This window comes from Leptomonas pyrrhocoris (assembly GCF_001293395.1).
Source record: "Leptomonas pyrrhocoris isolate H10 chromosome Unknown, whole genome shotgun sequence".
NCBI lineage: Eukaryota > Euglenozoa > Kinetoplastea > Trypanosomatida > Trypanosomatidae > Leptomonas > Leptomonas pyrrhocoris.
Genome location: NW_015438358.1, coordinates 1,971,492 through 1,986,055, shown reverse-complemented (window position 1 = coordinate 1,986,055; position 14,564 = coordinate 1,971,492). Strand labels below are relative to the sequence as shown.

Genomic DNA, 14,564 nt, shown 5'->3' with positions numbered 1-14,564 from the left:
TCTCGACTTGTGTCGACAACTTTACCTCTCTTTGTTTAGACGGTTTTCTCTCCTTTTCCTGCTTCAACTCAGGGCGATAAAAACAGCCGTTCAAGTGGTTCACTCCTTGGGTGCTTACTCAACGTACTGTTAACGCTCTCCGAGCGAACGCTGCCTTTTTTCTCCTTCGCCAACGAGTCACCCTCCGTCTGTCACGTTGAACCTCTATGCATAACTGCAACGGCAATTCCTACTGTGGTGACAGAGCTCTACCGTTTCGCTTTTACTGACTAGCAAAAACATTAAAGGGAGCAGATATCGAAGCACCGTTCGTTTCTGTTCCGTTGATCTCTTTCCTGCCTCGGGCAGAGCTACAGCTTCACCAACCCGCACGTGTTACACATATACATTTCTCATTTTCACCTTTTCCCAGGTTACTACCGTCGAAGCCGTTGGAGCGTTTTCACGCACCCATTTTTTTCATCTTCTAGGCATCACTGTTTCTCTTTTCTGCTCCCTTTTTTAGAGACACAATTGAAAAACCTTCTAGCATTACCGTTTGCACTACTCGTGTTGTTATATTGACAAACTTGGTGTGCGTGCCGTTGCGCAGCAGCCGCCTTTGATTATCTTTTTGTAATTCGTGCTCTGCTCCTTGAGCTCCCTCGTAGCGAAGATGTTCCGCGGTTACTCTCGCCGCTTGCTGGTGAAGGTGCCATTCTCCTCGCTGTTCGAGCACAACTACGTGCTGCGCCGCGTGTTCGAGGCGCCGCCGGGCAAGGTGGCGCTGGCGGAGGAGTTCGCGGGCCGTGCGACGGCGCAGTTCACGTACGGGGAGCTGCAGCGCGACGTGGTTGCGATGGCGGACGTGCTGGTGCGGCGCAGGGAGGCCGTTGCGCAGGCGCGCGGCGGGGCGTCGCTGGAGTGGGTGCAGCCGAGCAGGCCTGCCCACGTGCGGAGCGTGTTTGCGCAGGGTGAGCGGACCCCGAGCTGCGACGTGATGAAGGATGTTGGGTTCTACACGACGTCGGTGCTCGGCGGCCCCGGGTACACGTACGTTGTGTCGCTGCTTGCGAGCTGGTCGCTGAACCAGCTGGCGACGCCGATGTCTGTGTCGCAGCGCTACAACGACGAGCTGATGTACGTGCTGGAGCACAGTGGGAGCAGCAGCGTGGTGGGCGAGACGCATCTGCTCAAGGAGAAGCTGCCGGCGGCGTACGAGAAGCTGTACGTGCGTGGCGAGGCGGACGTTGACATAATTGCTAGCAAACTGCCCTCGTATGATGACGAGGGAAAGACGTCGAGAGTGATGTCGAACACTTACCTCGTAGACACCGTCTTTGACGCAACGAAGCTGCTCCAAGAGTTCCGTGCTCGACGAGAGATGCGAGGCACGTCAGCGTTGGAGGTGGAGTTGCTCCATCCAGCCGACAGTGCGTGTGAGCCCTTCAAAACAGCCGAAGACGTCGTACGACGCTTAAATGACGAGAGGACCGCTGCGAAGGCACGGGAGCTGGACCGACAAGCGGAAATTATTCAGCAGGAGCACTCGGCCCGCAACAAGACTCCCACAAATCTGGAGCCGACTACGGATGAGACATTTTGCTTTGATACTAAGGACCTGGACAAACTGAACCCACTGTTTCGTCGCTGGTACGAGGACCCCGCGAGCCAGCCAACCAAGTACGACGACTGCCTGATGGTCTACACCTCCGGCACCACTGCCCGCCCTAAGGGCACGGTGCACACGCACGCGAGTGTGGCGAACATGGTGAAGGTGTTGCAGGACGCGTGGGAGTGGAAGGACAGCGACAGCATTCTGCACGTGCTGCCCGTGCACCACATCCACGGTCTGGTGAACATTCTGTTCTGCTCTTTAGCCTCCAACGCGCGGTGTGTGTTCACCAAGTTCGACGATGCGAGCCGTGTCGCACACCGTATGGAGCGGGGCGACATCACGCTGTTCATGGCGGTGCCGACCATCTACACGAAGCTGATCGACGCGGTGACGCGCAAGTTCAGTCCCATTGAGAAGACGGGGTTCCGCAAGGCGTGCGTGGAGCACGTGCGCCTGATGGTCTCTGGCAGCGCGGCGCTGCCGGTTCCCACGCTGAACCAGTTCCGCGAGCTGTCTGGGCACACGCTGCTGGAGCGCTACGGCATGACGGAGATCGGCATGGCGCTGAGCCAGCCGCTGCGACCGGTGGAGGAGCGGCATCCCGGCACCGTTGGCTCGCCGCTGCCGACGGTGGAGGCGTACGTGCACAAGCCGGAGACGGAGGAGGCTGCGGAGCAGGCGGAGGCGAAGGAGTCGCAGTACGACGAGGTGGGCAGCCTCGCCATCGCGTCCGAGTCGCTGTTCGACCGCTACTGGCGCAACCCTGCTGCGACGAAGAAGGAGCTGCGGACGGACGCTGCGGGGACGCGCTTCTTCGACACGGGCGACACGGTGGGTGTGCGGCGCGCCGCTGGCAAGCCTGCTGTGTACACGATCCTTGGGCGGTCGAGTGTGGACATCCTGAAGACGCGCGGGTACAAGCTGTCTGCGCTGGAGATCGAGGCGGCGCTGCTGGCGCACAAGGACCTGTTCTACGAAATGGCTGTTGTGGGCACCGCGGACGATGTGCTTGGGGAAAAGGTCGTTGCGGTGGTTGCGATGCAGCCGGAGGCCGCGAAGGCGCGCGGGATCGCGTTCAGCGAGAGCGTGCGGTGGTACGAGTCGGAGGGGCTGACTGCTGAGCTGAAGAAGGTTGCGCTGGAGACGCTCGCGCCGTACAAGTGCCCGTCGCGGTACATCATTGTGCCTGAGATCCCTCGCAACCCGACCGGCAAGGTGAACAAGAAGGATCTGAAAAAAGTACTTCACTTGAAGTAGTGCGTTTCTTGCTCGTACCTTTTGATGCCTCAATCGCGTCGCTGCGTAGCCGTGTTCGGTGTGGGCTTCATGAAATCGTGCTGCTGGTGGTGCTGAATGCCGCGTTTTTTTCCAAGATGGGGGGTGCGGGCACCACTGAAAGGGACCAAATGTATAGTTCTCTCTCTTTCACATGTACCGTTCTGAGGTTGTCGGCGGAAGGTCGTAAATTCTATTCCGAAAGGGGTCTGCCCCGATCTCCGCATACTTCTGAGCGTCGTGAGCGTTGCAGCAATGGCGGTTTACTGCTCTATTATAGTTTTGTTTGTGCATGGCTTGTGTGTTTGTCTGAGCCGTTACTCGTGAGAGTACTATTTAGTGACAGAGCCGCCGTTGCTTGATGCCGTGCGCTTTTGTTCCACTCTCTCTTGTCTTTCGAAGTTCTTTCAGCAACAGAAACAGTTGTAAGAGGGGGCTGAGGAAACGACTCTAACAGAAAGGTGGGGGCTGAGGGGCGTATCTGTTTGTTCTCCCGCGTACGACTCCAGTCCTATTCACTTGTGTTGATGAACTCATGTCGTTTTATTCGCCTTGCTTGCGGTTGAGGAACATGCCAAGCCGGGGGAACCGCAGGTTTTGTGAGCTCACCTTTTTTTTCTTTTTCTGATAGCGTTCTTTTTTGTTTGCTTCACAAAACGATAGTTTTTATTTACGACCTCTTCCTCGAAACACATTCTGTTGTTGCTGTCCCTTATCATTATTTTTATCTTCTTGTGTTACGCACGGTTTTCACCAGGTATTCTTCCTCGTCACGGTATCAGTTGGTAGGATCCCAACGATCCTCCCCCCCAAACTTCGTTGACTGAAACCTCGCTGTCAACAGAGACCTGCAACGGCTCAAAAAGAAGGAAAACAGCAAACGACACAGCAAGTACGCCGCACCGTGCCAATCGATCGCATGCTGGGCTGTATCAGTCGCTCTGCTTAGCGAACAGCAGATGTGGCCGGAAAGAAAAGTACATCTGCACATGTTTAGAGACGAAAGCGATGCCTAACGCCCTTCTTTTTGCATTCTCGTACAGTGCTTCCATCTTTACTGTCTTCCTTTATTGTTACACTTCTCTTTCAAATTGTGGTGATCACTCACTTCATTCAGCAATGAAAGCAGTGGGAGGCGTGTTGCGCCGGTTTCCGTTATCTTCAAGCTCGACGTATTTTTTGTCTTCTTCACGGTCTTGCGATTTGATTAAATAAGTTCGACGCATGCCAGCTCGCTTACCGCTTACTGCTTTATCCTTTTTAAAATTAGTTTCCTGATCTATGAACCGGCACGGTTTTGCGATCACCAGATACGCTGTGTAGGAATAGATACTATTTTCCTTTTTCAACTTTCTATCGAATACAAATCATCGTTAACTATTTCTTTTCTTTAAATTCGTGCTCTGCTCCTTGAGCTCCCTCGTAGCGAAGATGTTCCGCGGTTACTCTCGCCGCTTGCTGGTGAAGGTGCCATTCTCCTCGCTGTTCGAGCACAACTACGTGCTGCGCCGCGTGTTCGAGGCGCCGCCGGGCAAGGTGGCGCTGGCGGAGGAGTTCGCGGGCCGTGCGACGGCGCAGTTCACGTACGGGGAGCTGCAGCGCGACGTGGTTGCGATGGCGGACGTGCTGGTGCGGCGCAGGGAGGCCGTTGCGCAGGCGCGCGGCGGGGCGTCGCTGGAGTGGGTGCAGCCGAGCAGGCCTGCCCACGTGCGGAGCGTGTTTGCGCAGGGTGAGCGGACCCCGAGCTGCGACGTGATGAAGGATGTTGGGTTCTACACGACGTCGGTGCTCGGCGGCCCCGGGTACACGTACGTTGTGTCGCTGCTTGCGAGCTGGTCGCTGAACCAGCTGGCGACGCCGATGTCTGTGTCGCAGCGCTACAACGACGAGCTGATGTACGTGCTGGAGCACAGTGGGAGCAGCAGCGTGGTGGGCGAGACGCATCTGCTCAAGGAGAAGCTGCCGGCGGCGTACGAGAAGCTGTACGTGCGTGGCGAGGCGGACGTTGACATAATTGCTAGCAAACTGCCCTCGTATGATGACGAGGGAAAGACGTCGAGAGTGATGTCGAACACTTACCTCGTAGACACCGTCTTTGACGCAACGAAGCTGCTCCAAGAGTTCCGTGCTCGACGAGAGATGCGAGGCACGTCAGCGTTGGAGGTGGAGTTGCTCCATCCAGCCGACAGTGCGTGTGAGCCCTTCAAAACAGCCGAAGACGTCGTACGACGCTTAAATGACGAGAGGACCGCTGCGAAGGCACGGGAGCTGGACCGACAAGCGGAAATTATTCAGCAGGAGCACTCGGCCCGCAACAAGACTCCCACAAATCTGGAGCCGACTACGGATGAGACATTTTGCTTTGATACTAAGGACCTGGACAAACTGAACCCACTGTTTCGTCGCTGGTACGAGGACCCCGCGAGCCAGCCAACCAAGTACGACGACTGCCTGATGGTCTACACCTCCGGCACCACTGCCCGCCCTAAGGGCACGGTGCACACGCACGCGAGTGTGGCGAACATGGTGAAGGTGTTGCAGGACGCGTGGGAGTGGAAGGACAGCGACAGCATTCTGCACGTGCTGCCCGTGCACCACATCCACGGTCTGGTGAACATTCTGTTCTGCTCTTTAGCCTCCAACGCGCGGTGTGTGTTCACCAAGTTCGACGATGCGAGCCGTGTCGCACACCGTATGGAGCGGGGCGACATCACGCTGTTCATGGCGGTGCCGACCATCTACACGAAGCTGATCGACGCGGTGACGCGCAAGTTCAGTCCCATTGAGAAGACGGGGTTCCGCAAGGCGTGCGTGGAGCACGTGCGCCTGATGGTCTCTGGCAGCGCGGCGCTGCCGGTTCCCACGCTGAACCAGTTCCGCGAGCTGTCTGGGCACACGCTGCTGGAGCGCTACGGCATGACGGAGATCGGCATGGCGCTGAGCCAGCCGCTGCGACCGGTGGAGGAGCGGCATCCCGGCACCGTTGGCTCGCCGCTGCCGACGGTGGAGGCGTACGTGCACAAGCCGGAGACGGAGGAGGCTGCGGAGCAGGCGGAGGCGAAGGAGTCGCAGTACGACGAGGTGGGCAGCCTCGCCATCGCGTCCGAGTCGCTGTTCGACCGCTACTGGCGCAACCCTGCTGCGACGAAGAAGGAGCTGCGGACGGACGCTGCGGGGACGCGCTTCTTCGACACGGGCGACACGGTGGGTGTGCGGCGCGCCGCTGGCAAGCCTGCTGTGTACACGATCCTTGGGCGGTCGAGTGTGGACATCCTGAAGACGCGCGGGTACAAGCTGTCTGCGCTGGAGATCGAGGCGGCGCTGCTGGCGCACAAGGACCTGTTCTACGAAATGGCTGTTGTGGGCACCGCGGACGATGTGCTTGGGGAAAAGGTCGTTGCGGTGGTTGCGATGCAGCCGGAGGCCGCGAAGGCGCGCGGGATCGCGTTCAGCGAGAGCGTGCGGTGGTACGAGTCGGAGGGGCTGACTGCTGAGCTGAAGAAGGTTGCGCTGGAGACGCTCGCGCCGTACAAGTGCCCGTCGCGGTACATCATTGTGCCTGAGATCCCTCGCAACCCGACCGGCAAGGTGAACAAGAAGGATCTGAAAAAAGTACTTCACTTGAAGTAGTGCGTTTCTTGCTCGTACCTCTTGATGCCTCAATCGCGTCGCTGCGTAGCGTACTGGGGGACAGTTTTGCTGTTGCTGTCCTCTTGGTGATCTTCACATCGTTATGTGGTTGCTATCGCATCCGCCAGGTGGAATGAGTTGTTTTTGCACTTGAAAGTCACTAGTGATGATCTGTTAGGTATGCCCGTGAAGGTGCTATCCCATTTGTTGATAGCACCGAACTTGAATTCGGATTTCCCGTGGTTTGCTTCTAGACCACGGTGCCGTGGATGGTTTCTTGGGGCGTCGGCCCCCCCCCCTCCCCCAGCGTTCGATAATAATATGATTATTCCCGAAGGGCGGCGGAGTAGATGTCCTCCTCATTCTCTTTCCAAATGCCGTTCTTTTCATGTTTCTCCGTTGTCTCCCGTCCATCGTTTCGCCCCTCTCTTTTTTCTGTCGGTTTCCGATGGCTGCTCTTCTACGGGGCTTCTGCACCGTTCCGACGCTCTTCTTTGCGTCCGCACGTGGACTCAGGACGGTGTTACGCGATAGCAACCTTCTCTTGTTCACCTGCGTTTTGTTTTGCCTCCACTTATTCTATACATCCAGAGGAGATAGAAAAAAAAAAGAACACAGCAACGGCAGCAAGGCAGAAGGAATTCACGTTGTGCATCGAGTCGACAGCAGTTCGCCACTTGAACCTCTTGAACATATCATTTCAAATAAGCAGCTTTTTGAGGCTTTAACTATCCTGTCCTCAGAGACCGGTTGGCTTCCATTCTTTCTGGAGCTCCCTGCATCATTGATCATCGTTATTTTCCAGTTTTTTTTTAAGATTGCTTTTGTGCTATCGAGAACGTGTGTTTGTCGTCCTGCCTCAACGCAGCAGCTTCATAGTCACAGCGGAGGCTGTTTTATACGGCGTTCCATCTTACTTCTTTCTTTTTTTTTCCGTGGTCAACAGACTTCCGCCTCCGAGGCTCCATTCGCGCTTAACGAAGTTTGTAGCTGCTGCCTGCGCTCTGCTTTTCCCCAATGAGTACGTTTTTGCCTAGTCCGACACACCCGTCGCGTGGCAAGCGCGAGAATGGCCAGTCCGCATCGTCAGACGTGAACCATCGACGTCGATCAGACGCGATGTATGACTCCGAAACGAAGGAAATGTTGCTGGTGATAGAGACGCAGAACGACTTGAAGCAGAACGCGTGGCGTGGCGAGGCGCGGCGCTGCTCTATTGGTGTTTCATATGACAACGATGCCACCCGTCACTCCGTGAATGACAGCCCCAAGCACCATCACGGGTCTCATGACGGGCGCAGGCGTGACGAAGACCCGGAGCAGACTGCCCGCAAGTTTGAAGGCTGGTTGGCTGAAGTGGAACAGCGTCAGGGCCAAATCAGCACCGTGAATCAGACAGATCTCTGCCTGTGGTTTCACGAGGAGCGCCTGGCTGCCAAGACGCCGTTTGCGGCGGTGGTGCCGTGCCCGGCGTCGCTGCGGACGGACAAGGCTCGCCAGCGCGTGGTGCAGGCGATTAACGCCTTCGCCTTTCCAACCTTCTACGTGCAGACGTTGCCGATGGGTGCGAAGCTGTCGGAGGTGTCGCAGGCCTTTGTGCGCACCCCGGCGCACCTGCCCGAAGCCACGCGGTACAGCAGCAGCGATGAAAAGGGCAAATACGCCTATGCGACAGTGCCGTGCCACAACGGCGCAGACGCGATGGACTTGATGGGCCGGTACGTGCCGCTGCAGGATGCCGTGCGAGATGTGCCGTGTTTGTTGTTGAACGACTTCTGTCCGCTGACGCCGCTGTGTCTGCGCTGTCTCGTGGTGGCGGGTCGCTGCGTGGCAGCCGAGGTGGTGTGCGACGAGGCGTTCACGCCTCTCTTTGGCATTCGGCCGAACAACACAGAGGAAGGCCACAACGGCGACGGCGACGGCGAGGGATACACCACCGCAGGGGAGCGTCGCCGCGCTTCCGCGGCAGCCCGGCGCCGTGAAGCCTCCGCCTCGGAGCTGGGCGATGATGCTGATGGAGACTACCGCACCGCCAGCGATGTGATCGCATTTGGCCTCAAGCGTTTTGTGGAGGAGACTCTTGGCGCCTCGCTTGCGGCGCGCTCCTACACGGCGCTGATCGCGGCGGAGGTGAAGGGGTTTGATCCCCGTGTGCTGGGACCGCGGGAGTCGGACCCGCCGTTCTGGCCTGTCATGACGAACGAGCCACTGCAGCAAAAGCCGTCGCCCTTCAACGAGGCCGGCCTGCGTTTCTACGTGCTCTCCTTCGATTACGCTGACCCCTGCGCTTTCGAGACGTTTAGTGCACAGGAACTGCACGCCGTCGGCGACTACGTCGTGGGGCGCGAGGGGGAGGGCATCTACCTGCCACCCATTCTTCGTTTTGTGGACGGCCACGAGGACGAGCGTGCGGCCGCGCAACCGCTTCCGACGTGGTCCGAGTCGTCCTCCGTGAAGTCCTCGCTCGCCGCCTCTGACGCGTCCAGTCGTGTGTTGCGGGATGATGACAGGAAAGGCACGAGGCCTATTGCTTTGTCGGCCTCAACGCTCAGCGCATCGAAGGACAAGAGCAGTTTCGTCTCTTCGCTTCAGAGTCACAAGCCCGCTGCGTCTACGAAGGATAGACTGAACAGGCCACCAACCTCGCACCCCGATCGCGATGGCGCGTCGTCGAGGCCGGACAAGCCGTCTTCATCCTTGAAGGCGACCCCGATCGTGCCGAAGTCGCGCCGCGCCGACACGAGTTCGAAGAACGGCAGCACCATCGGTGGGAGCGTCGTCATCCCGGCTGTAGACGATGACACGTCCAGCAACAACTCGCACGATACTCGTTCCAGTAACCGGCTTCCCTCCCGCACGTCTTCGTTCAACCGCCCCGCCAGCGTGGTGAGCAACGGCCACAAACGCAATAACACAAATAACGGTGCGACGGCGCCGCACGTCGACCCCGCTGTGAAGTCCCACACGACGACCACCTCCTCCTCCCACAAACACGAACCCTCTCATACCACGGACGCCGACGGGACGGAGAGGGCACCGTCGGAGGCGTCGTCGCGGCCAGGTCGGGGCGATAACGCTTCGATGGACCACAGCGAGACGGCGAGTACCGTGTCGACGCACTCGTCGCGGCGGTTGCCGGAGCGGCGCTTGTCTGCGTTCGCCACGAGCAGCGTCACGGGCAGTCGGCGCAGCAGCGTCGGTCACGATCAGGACTTTCTCACGGAGACGGAAAGCGTCCGCTCTTCTTTGCCGCCCCGCCGTCGGTCGTCTGTCGTGGCGAGTGCGGCTGTGCCGCGTCCTTCTCCAACTGCTGCGGGGGCTGCTCAAGCATCTGTGGTGAAGTCTGCCGCTGCCCCGTCGATTGCCTCTGATGCTGCTTCGCCGTATCCCCGGTCGTCTCAGCAGGGGCAGAGCCAACTCGGCTCTACCGGCCGATCTGCGGATGACAAGGGACGACCGATGCCGCGGCTGCCGTCGCCGATGCGTCCAGAGGACATCCCAGTGGTGGAATCGCCCAATTTTGGCCCCTCGCACTTCTCCGCCGCTGCGAGCACCGCTTCCTCTGCGGCGCCGTCGACGCGTTCGTCTCGCACGCGTGCGAGCGGCGCAGAGCTCGACGCTGACGTGGTGGCTGGCAGTCGCATTGGTCACCCGAGCAGCACCCGCCCGACGGAGAAGGAGTCCCCAACTCCGACGTCGAAACCACAATCTCCCTCGGCGTCCGCGGCGCCAAGCGTGGAGATGCCCTCAACCCGCTCTCGCCACTCTGGCCACCCTGACGACCCTACGGACAACGCACGCATTGCAGAGCCGGAGAAGGCAGCGAAGTCAACGACGGCGAGCATGGCGGAGTCCGCGTTGACGCGCAGCAGTAAGTCGGCGTCTATTCGCACGAAATCTTCCGCTGCCCCGTCACCACAGGCGCCGCCGCAGGAGCCAGAAGCGTTGCAGTACGATGCCAGAGAAGAAGCGGAAGAGGGGAGTCAGATGCCGCGCAGGAGCAGCGCATGCAACGAGGACAACGCCTCCACACGATCTGACGCTAGAGGGTCCAAAAGGCGCGACGCCCCAGCCACACAGAAGGAGGACAATCCGCTCATTAACTCACCGCCTGCGACACCCGCGTTCAACGAGTCCAAGTCGCCGGCGCCTTCCGCCACCGCCTCTTCCGCGCAGGCGCCGCCAGAGGATGAAGAGAGGCAGTCGGAGGGGCCGAGTGTGGCGGACTCACCGTCGAATCAACCTCGAGTGGGTGCTGCTCGTGGGTCGGATAGGGCTTCGTCTGCGAGGCCGGTGGCGGACAGCGAACGCTCTGGTCCCTCCGCGCCGCCGTCCAACACACCGCAAGCGCCGTCGCAGCAGTCATCTGTGAGGTCAAAGACAAGCAGCGCCTCTTCAGCGGTGGATGACGCGGGGGTCGAAACCTCTGACTCGGCATTCGATCGTAGCTTGTCCTCCGCCGCACCTGCGCAGGGCAGCGAGGAGGGCTCGGTGGTGCCGGATGCGATGGAGTTCCTCAACGGCAGTGGAGAGGAGCCGCCCGCGGTGGACACGACGGCCCTGGCATCGACCCCTTTGCAGTCGGAGCACGACGCGGAGCAGCAGCAGCAGCCGTCACCCCCACCGTCGTCCGAGGAGGGCGAGTCTCCCACTTCGGCTTTTGAGGGGTCCGAGACATCGAGCAGCAGTGAACAACGCAGCGCACCCACGAAGGCAGCCACGCCTGCTTCCGCGGGGGAGGAAGTCAGCGCACCGTCGCCTACGGCGGCAAACGCTTCTCCCACCACTGACGTATCCACAGAAGATCGCGATGCCGCGCTTCGTAAGGCACGTCTTCACGCGATTGCGGCGTTGATCACCGCAAGGGCAGCTTATGAGGAAGTGCAGCGAGTGACTGCGATGTATAAGCAAGAGTAGAGTGTTCTCAAGCGTTGTGTGCAGCCACGCCCTTTTACTATTTTTCTACTGCTGCTGTTATTTAACTACGTTTCTCCTCTCCGTTTCTAGCGGTTCCTCTCATCGTTTATTTCTGTTCCTCAGACGCTTTCTTTTTTACGGTGTTGTACGCGTGCGGTGCAACGAAGCTTTTCTTTTGACTCTTTCACTGCTTTTTGTGTTTTTATCTCTTTGCATTTATTTGCGCAGCTATTTTCGTTGGTAAGCCTTTTTTTTTTTCCTGCTGTGTGTCGAAGTTCTCATGACGTCACTACCACACTCCTTGCAGCCACTTCGTCGCCTCTGGTGGCGCCCGCGTATGTGGAGTGATAGAGGGTGACTGTACCAGGTTAACAGGGGCAGTGCTCTCCATCGCTGTTCAACAGTCGACAACAGATATTGTCGTACGTTCTATTATACCTTGCGGAGACGTTATATTTTCACTCTATTTTTTTCTCTATCTGTTCCGTTTACTTGGGACTATCATAGTTTATTTTCTCCTACCCTTTTTTTTTATTCAGGCTGCGTCTTCTTTTTTATTGTTATTGCGGTTTTCTTGTTAGTGTGATTTTAACGCGATGCTGTCGCTGCGGGGGTGTCGTATCTTGTGGAACGGCGCACGTACGTACTGGTGCACACCCACCCACTCGTTTTCTGAGGCAGCCGGCGCTTTGTCGTGCTGCCATCAGGAGGCGGTGAACAAAGTAGAGTTTTGTTTTATCCTCCTCATTTTCAATCGTTCGTTTTATTATTATTATTATTGTAACTGCTGTTGTTCCTTGCTTTGGCGAATACGCTTACTCGCCAGCTTTCTATATATATGGAAACACAAGATAACGGTAGTTCAAGAGACTGATGGGTATCGTGTGTTCTGCAACTTTTTAATCCTGTTCGAAATAATAATCATCTCTATATATCCATATTTGGTCAGTACCCACTATTTGGCAGCTTCGCTTATTCGTACGGGACGGAAAGCGCACGATGCGTAAATTCATGCTTTTCCTTTCTATCTCTCTCTATAGAGAATCAGCAGCTCAACTTATTCGCCTTTGTTTTTTTAACGTTCTCCTTTCCCTCGTCCATGGTCGCATCTCCCCCCAAAAAACCTAAATAGAAAGATTCACCAACGGCAACGTTGTAGGTTGAGACTGTGAGGATGGAAGCGCTGAAGTACTCCATGTGGTGACTCGCTGCGGTGCCATCGCCTCAAATGAGCTCAGGCGTGTGGGCACCGCGGCAACGAACCAGCAGCAACACAATTCGACTTCGGTGAGAAAGCAGGTGTTTTCATGACGTGAGAAAAAGCAAGCAAACACGCATTTAGTGGCAGCGGGATGACAGGAGCTCCTACTATGCGAAACCGCCGCTACGCGAACAAACTTGTAGACAGGAATTCCCTTTTCGCTATACATGCTGCTTACAGCTGCTCGCGTTCTCCTTGTGGTCTTCAGCACATCTTTTGAAGCTGCCTTCTCTTCTCCACTGCTTTATCTTAACTTGTTTTTCGCGCTTTGTTTTCGGTTGTTTCGCTCTATCCGTTAACCCCACCGACGGCGTGTTCGACTCTTTCTTCTCCGAAAACGAAAAGAAAGAAGATTTCCATTTTACTCCTTGTTTTTTGTTTACTCCTGTTGTATTTTTTTTTCCTATTCATCTCGTGAATTACTCGTTTTGTTTTATCCCACACCCTTCCTCCTTACAATCACCTTAGTGATTCCCTTTTCCAGTGCTGAAGTAACTCTTAGCGTTGTGACCTGAAACTGTTGTTGCTGACTTCTCTACCCATTCGCGCCCCCGTACCGTCTCTCTCTCTCTCTCACACACACAAAAACACACGTGAGAAGACTCGCTGAAGGCGCATCGTTGTTTCATTGCAGTGCACACCTTTGTCTCTTTTTTTCTTGTTTGCTTGCTTGCCTGTGTCTGTGTTTATGCGAAGCTTCTCCGCTAAGGCTTTCTCGTACGCTCGCCTCATCGCCTCCTCGGTCACCTGCCTTGCCGCCGTCACACCCACGACGACCGCAACAAGCGAGACGACGGCGCCGACCTCCACCTCAGCGGCCGGCACGCAGCACAGCAGCACGACAGGCACCATGTCCTACAACCTGCACGGCCCCAACCCCCCGCCGATGCTCTCTGCGGCGGCGAAGACGAAGGAGAAGAAGACACTGCGACTGACCTACCCGAGCTGGCAGGGCGGCACGCTGCCGCTGTACCACTTTGGCTCGCAGCTGCTCACCGCCCTCGCCCCCCCAACGAACGGCCCGGTGGCGCAGGTGACGGTGACGCCGCCGGAGCTCACCCCGTTGCCACTGAAGAAGACCAAGGGCATCAACGCACTTCCCGAGAACGTCGCCACCATGGAAAGCGCCATCGCCGTGTGCAAGCAGCACAACCCCGACAACATCGTCGTGCTCGGCGGCGACTGCTTCGCCGAGCTCGGCCCCTTTTCTTACTTGGCCGACAAGTACAAGAAGGAGAAGTTCGGCCTGCTGTGGCTCGACGCGCACCCCGACGTCTTGAACTCGAAGGACTGGTGCAACGCACACACCTACCCGGTGGGCGCACTGATGGGCAAGGGCGACAAGGAGTTTGTGGAGCTTGTGAAGTCCCCTATTCCTGGGTCGCGGGTGATGGTGGCTGGCATGCACCACCCGTCCAAAAGAGATCAGCGGCACATCGACGACTACGGTGTTCGCGTGTGCGGTCCAGACTCTATCGTTAACAACGGTGCTGCGGAGGTACTCAAGTGGATCAAGGACGAGGGCATCACGCACCTCGCCATTCATCTGGACCTGGACGTGCTGTCGGATAAGTACTTCCGAATGCTGTACTTCAGCGACCCTGATGCCCCGGAGGGTGCGCACAAGGGCGTTCCGAGAGGCCAACTGCGCTTCAAGCACGTCACCTCGCTTCTGAAGGCGGTGTCGGCGAAGACCCAGGTGGTTGGCTTCGGCATTACAGAACTGCTGCCGTGGGACGTCTACAACTTCCGCGAGTTCTTGAAGGAGTTGCCATTGGTGAACCCGAACTACGCTGCCAAGCTGTAGGCCCGACGTGCGAAGTCGTTGCATGTCGACGGCGCTGCGTCAAAGAAGAGCAGAGCAGCAGCCACCACCACCACCAC

At 57.6% G+C, this 14,564-nt stretch overlaps 4 protein-coding genes across 4 annotated transcripts; all 4 read left to right on the top strand.

Annotated features, from left to right (window-relative positions):
- Positions 1 to 71: 71 nt before the first annotated feature.
- On the top strand, positions 72 to 2,854 carry ABB37_01712 (putative long-chain-fatty-acid-coA ligase proteinputative; the record flags this gene model as incomplete). The annotated part of the gene is made up of 1 exon (XM_015798319.1): positions 72 to 2,854. The coding sequence occupies exon 1, from the start codon at positions 656 to 658 to the stop codon at positions 2,852 to 2,854; it is 2,199 nt and encodes a 732-aa protein (XP_015663839.1). The 5' UTR covers positions 72 to 655.
- Positions 2,855 to 4,303: 1,449 nt separating this feature from the next.
- On the top strand, positions 4,304 to 6,502 carry ABB37_01711 (putative long-chain-fatty-acid-coA ligase proteinputative; the record flags this gene model as incomplete). The annotated part of the gene is made up of 1 exon (XM_015798318.1): positions 4,304 to 6,502. The coding sequence occupies one exon, from the start codon at positions 4,304 to 4,306 to the stop codon at positions 6,500 to 6,502; it is 2,199 nt and encodes a 732-aa protein (XP_015663838.1).
- A 1,017-nt stretch (positions 6,503 to 7,519) lies between these two features.
- On the top strand, positions 7,520 to 11,419 carry ABB37_01710 (PPG-like protein; the record flags this gene model as incomplete). Its single annotated transcript, XM_015798317.1, has 1 exon — positions 7,520 to 11,419. One exon carries the CDS (start codon positions 7,520 to 7,522, stop codon positions 11,417 to 11,419), a length of 3,900 nt encoding a protein of 1,299 aa, XP_015663837.1.
- Positions 11,420 to 13,024: 1,605 nt separating this feature from the next.
- On the top strand, positions 13,025 to 14,487 carry ABB37_01709 (arginase; the record flags this gene model as incomplete). Its single annotated transcript, XM_015798316.1, has 1 exon — positions 13,025 to 14,487. The coding sequence occupies exon 1, from the start codon at positions 13,369 to 13,371 to the stop codon at positions 14,485 to 14,487; it is 1,119 nt and encodes a 372-aa protein (XP_015663836.1). The 5' UTR covers positions 13,025 to 13,368.
- Positions 14,488 to 14,564: the final 77 nt, after the last annotated feature.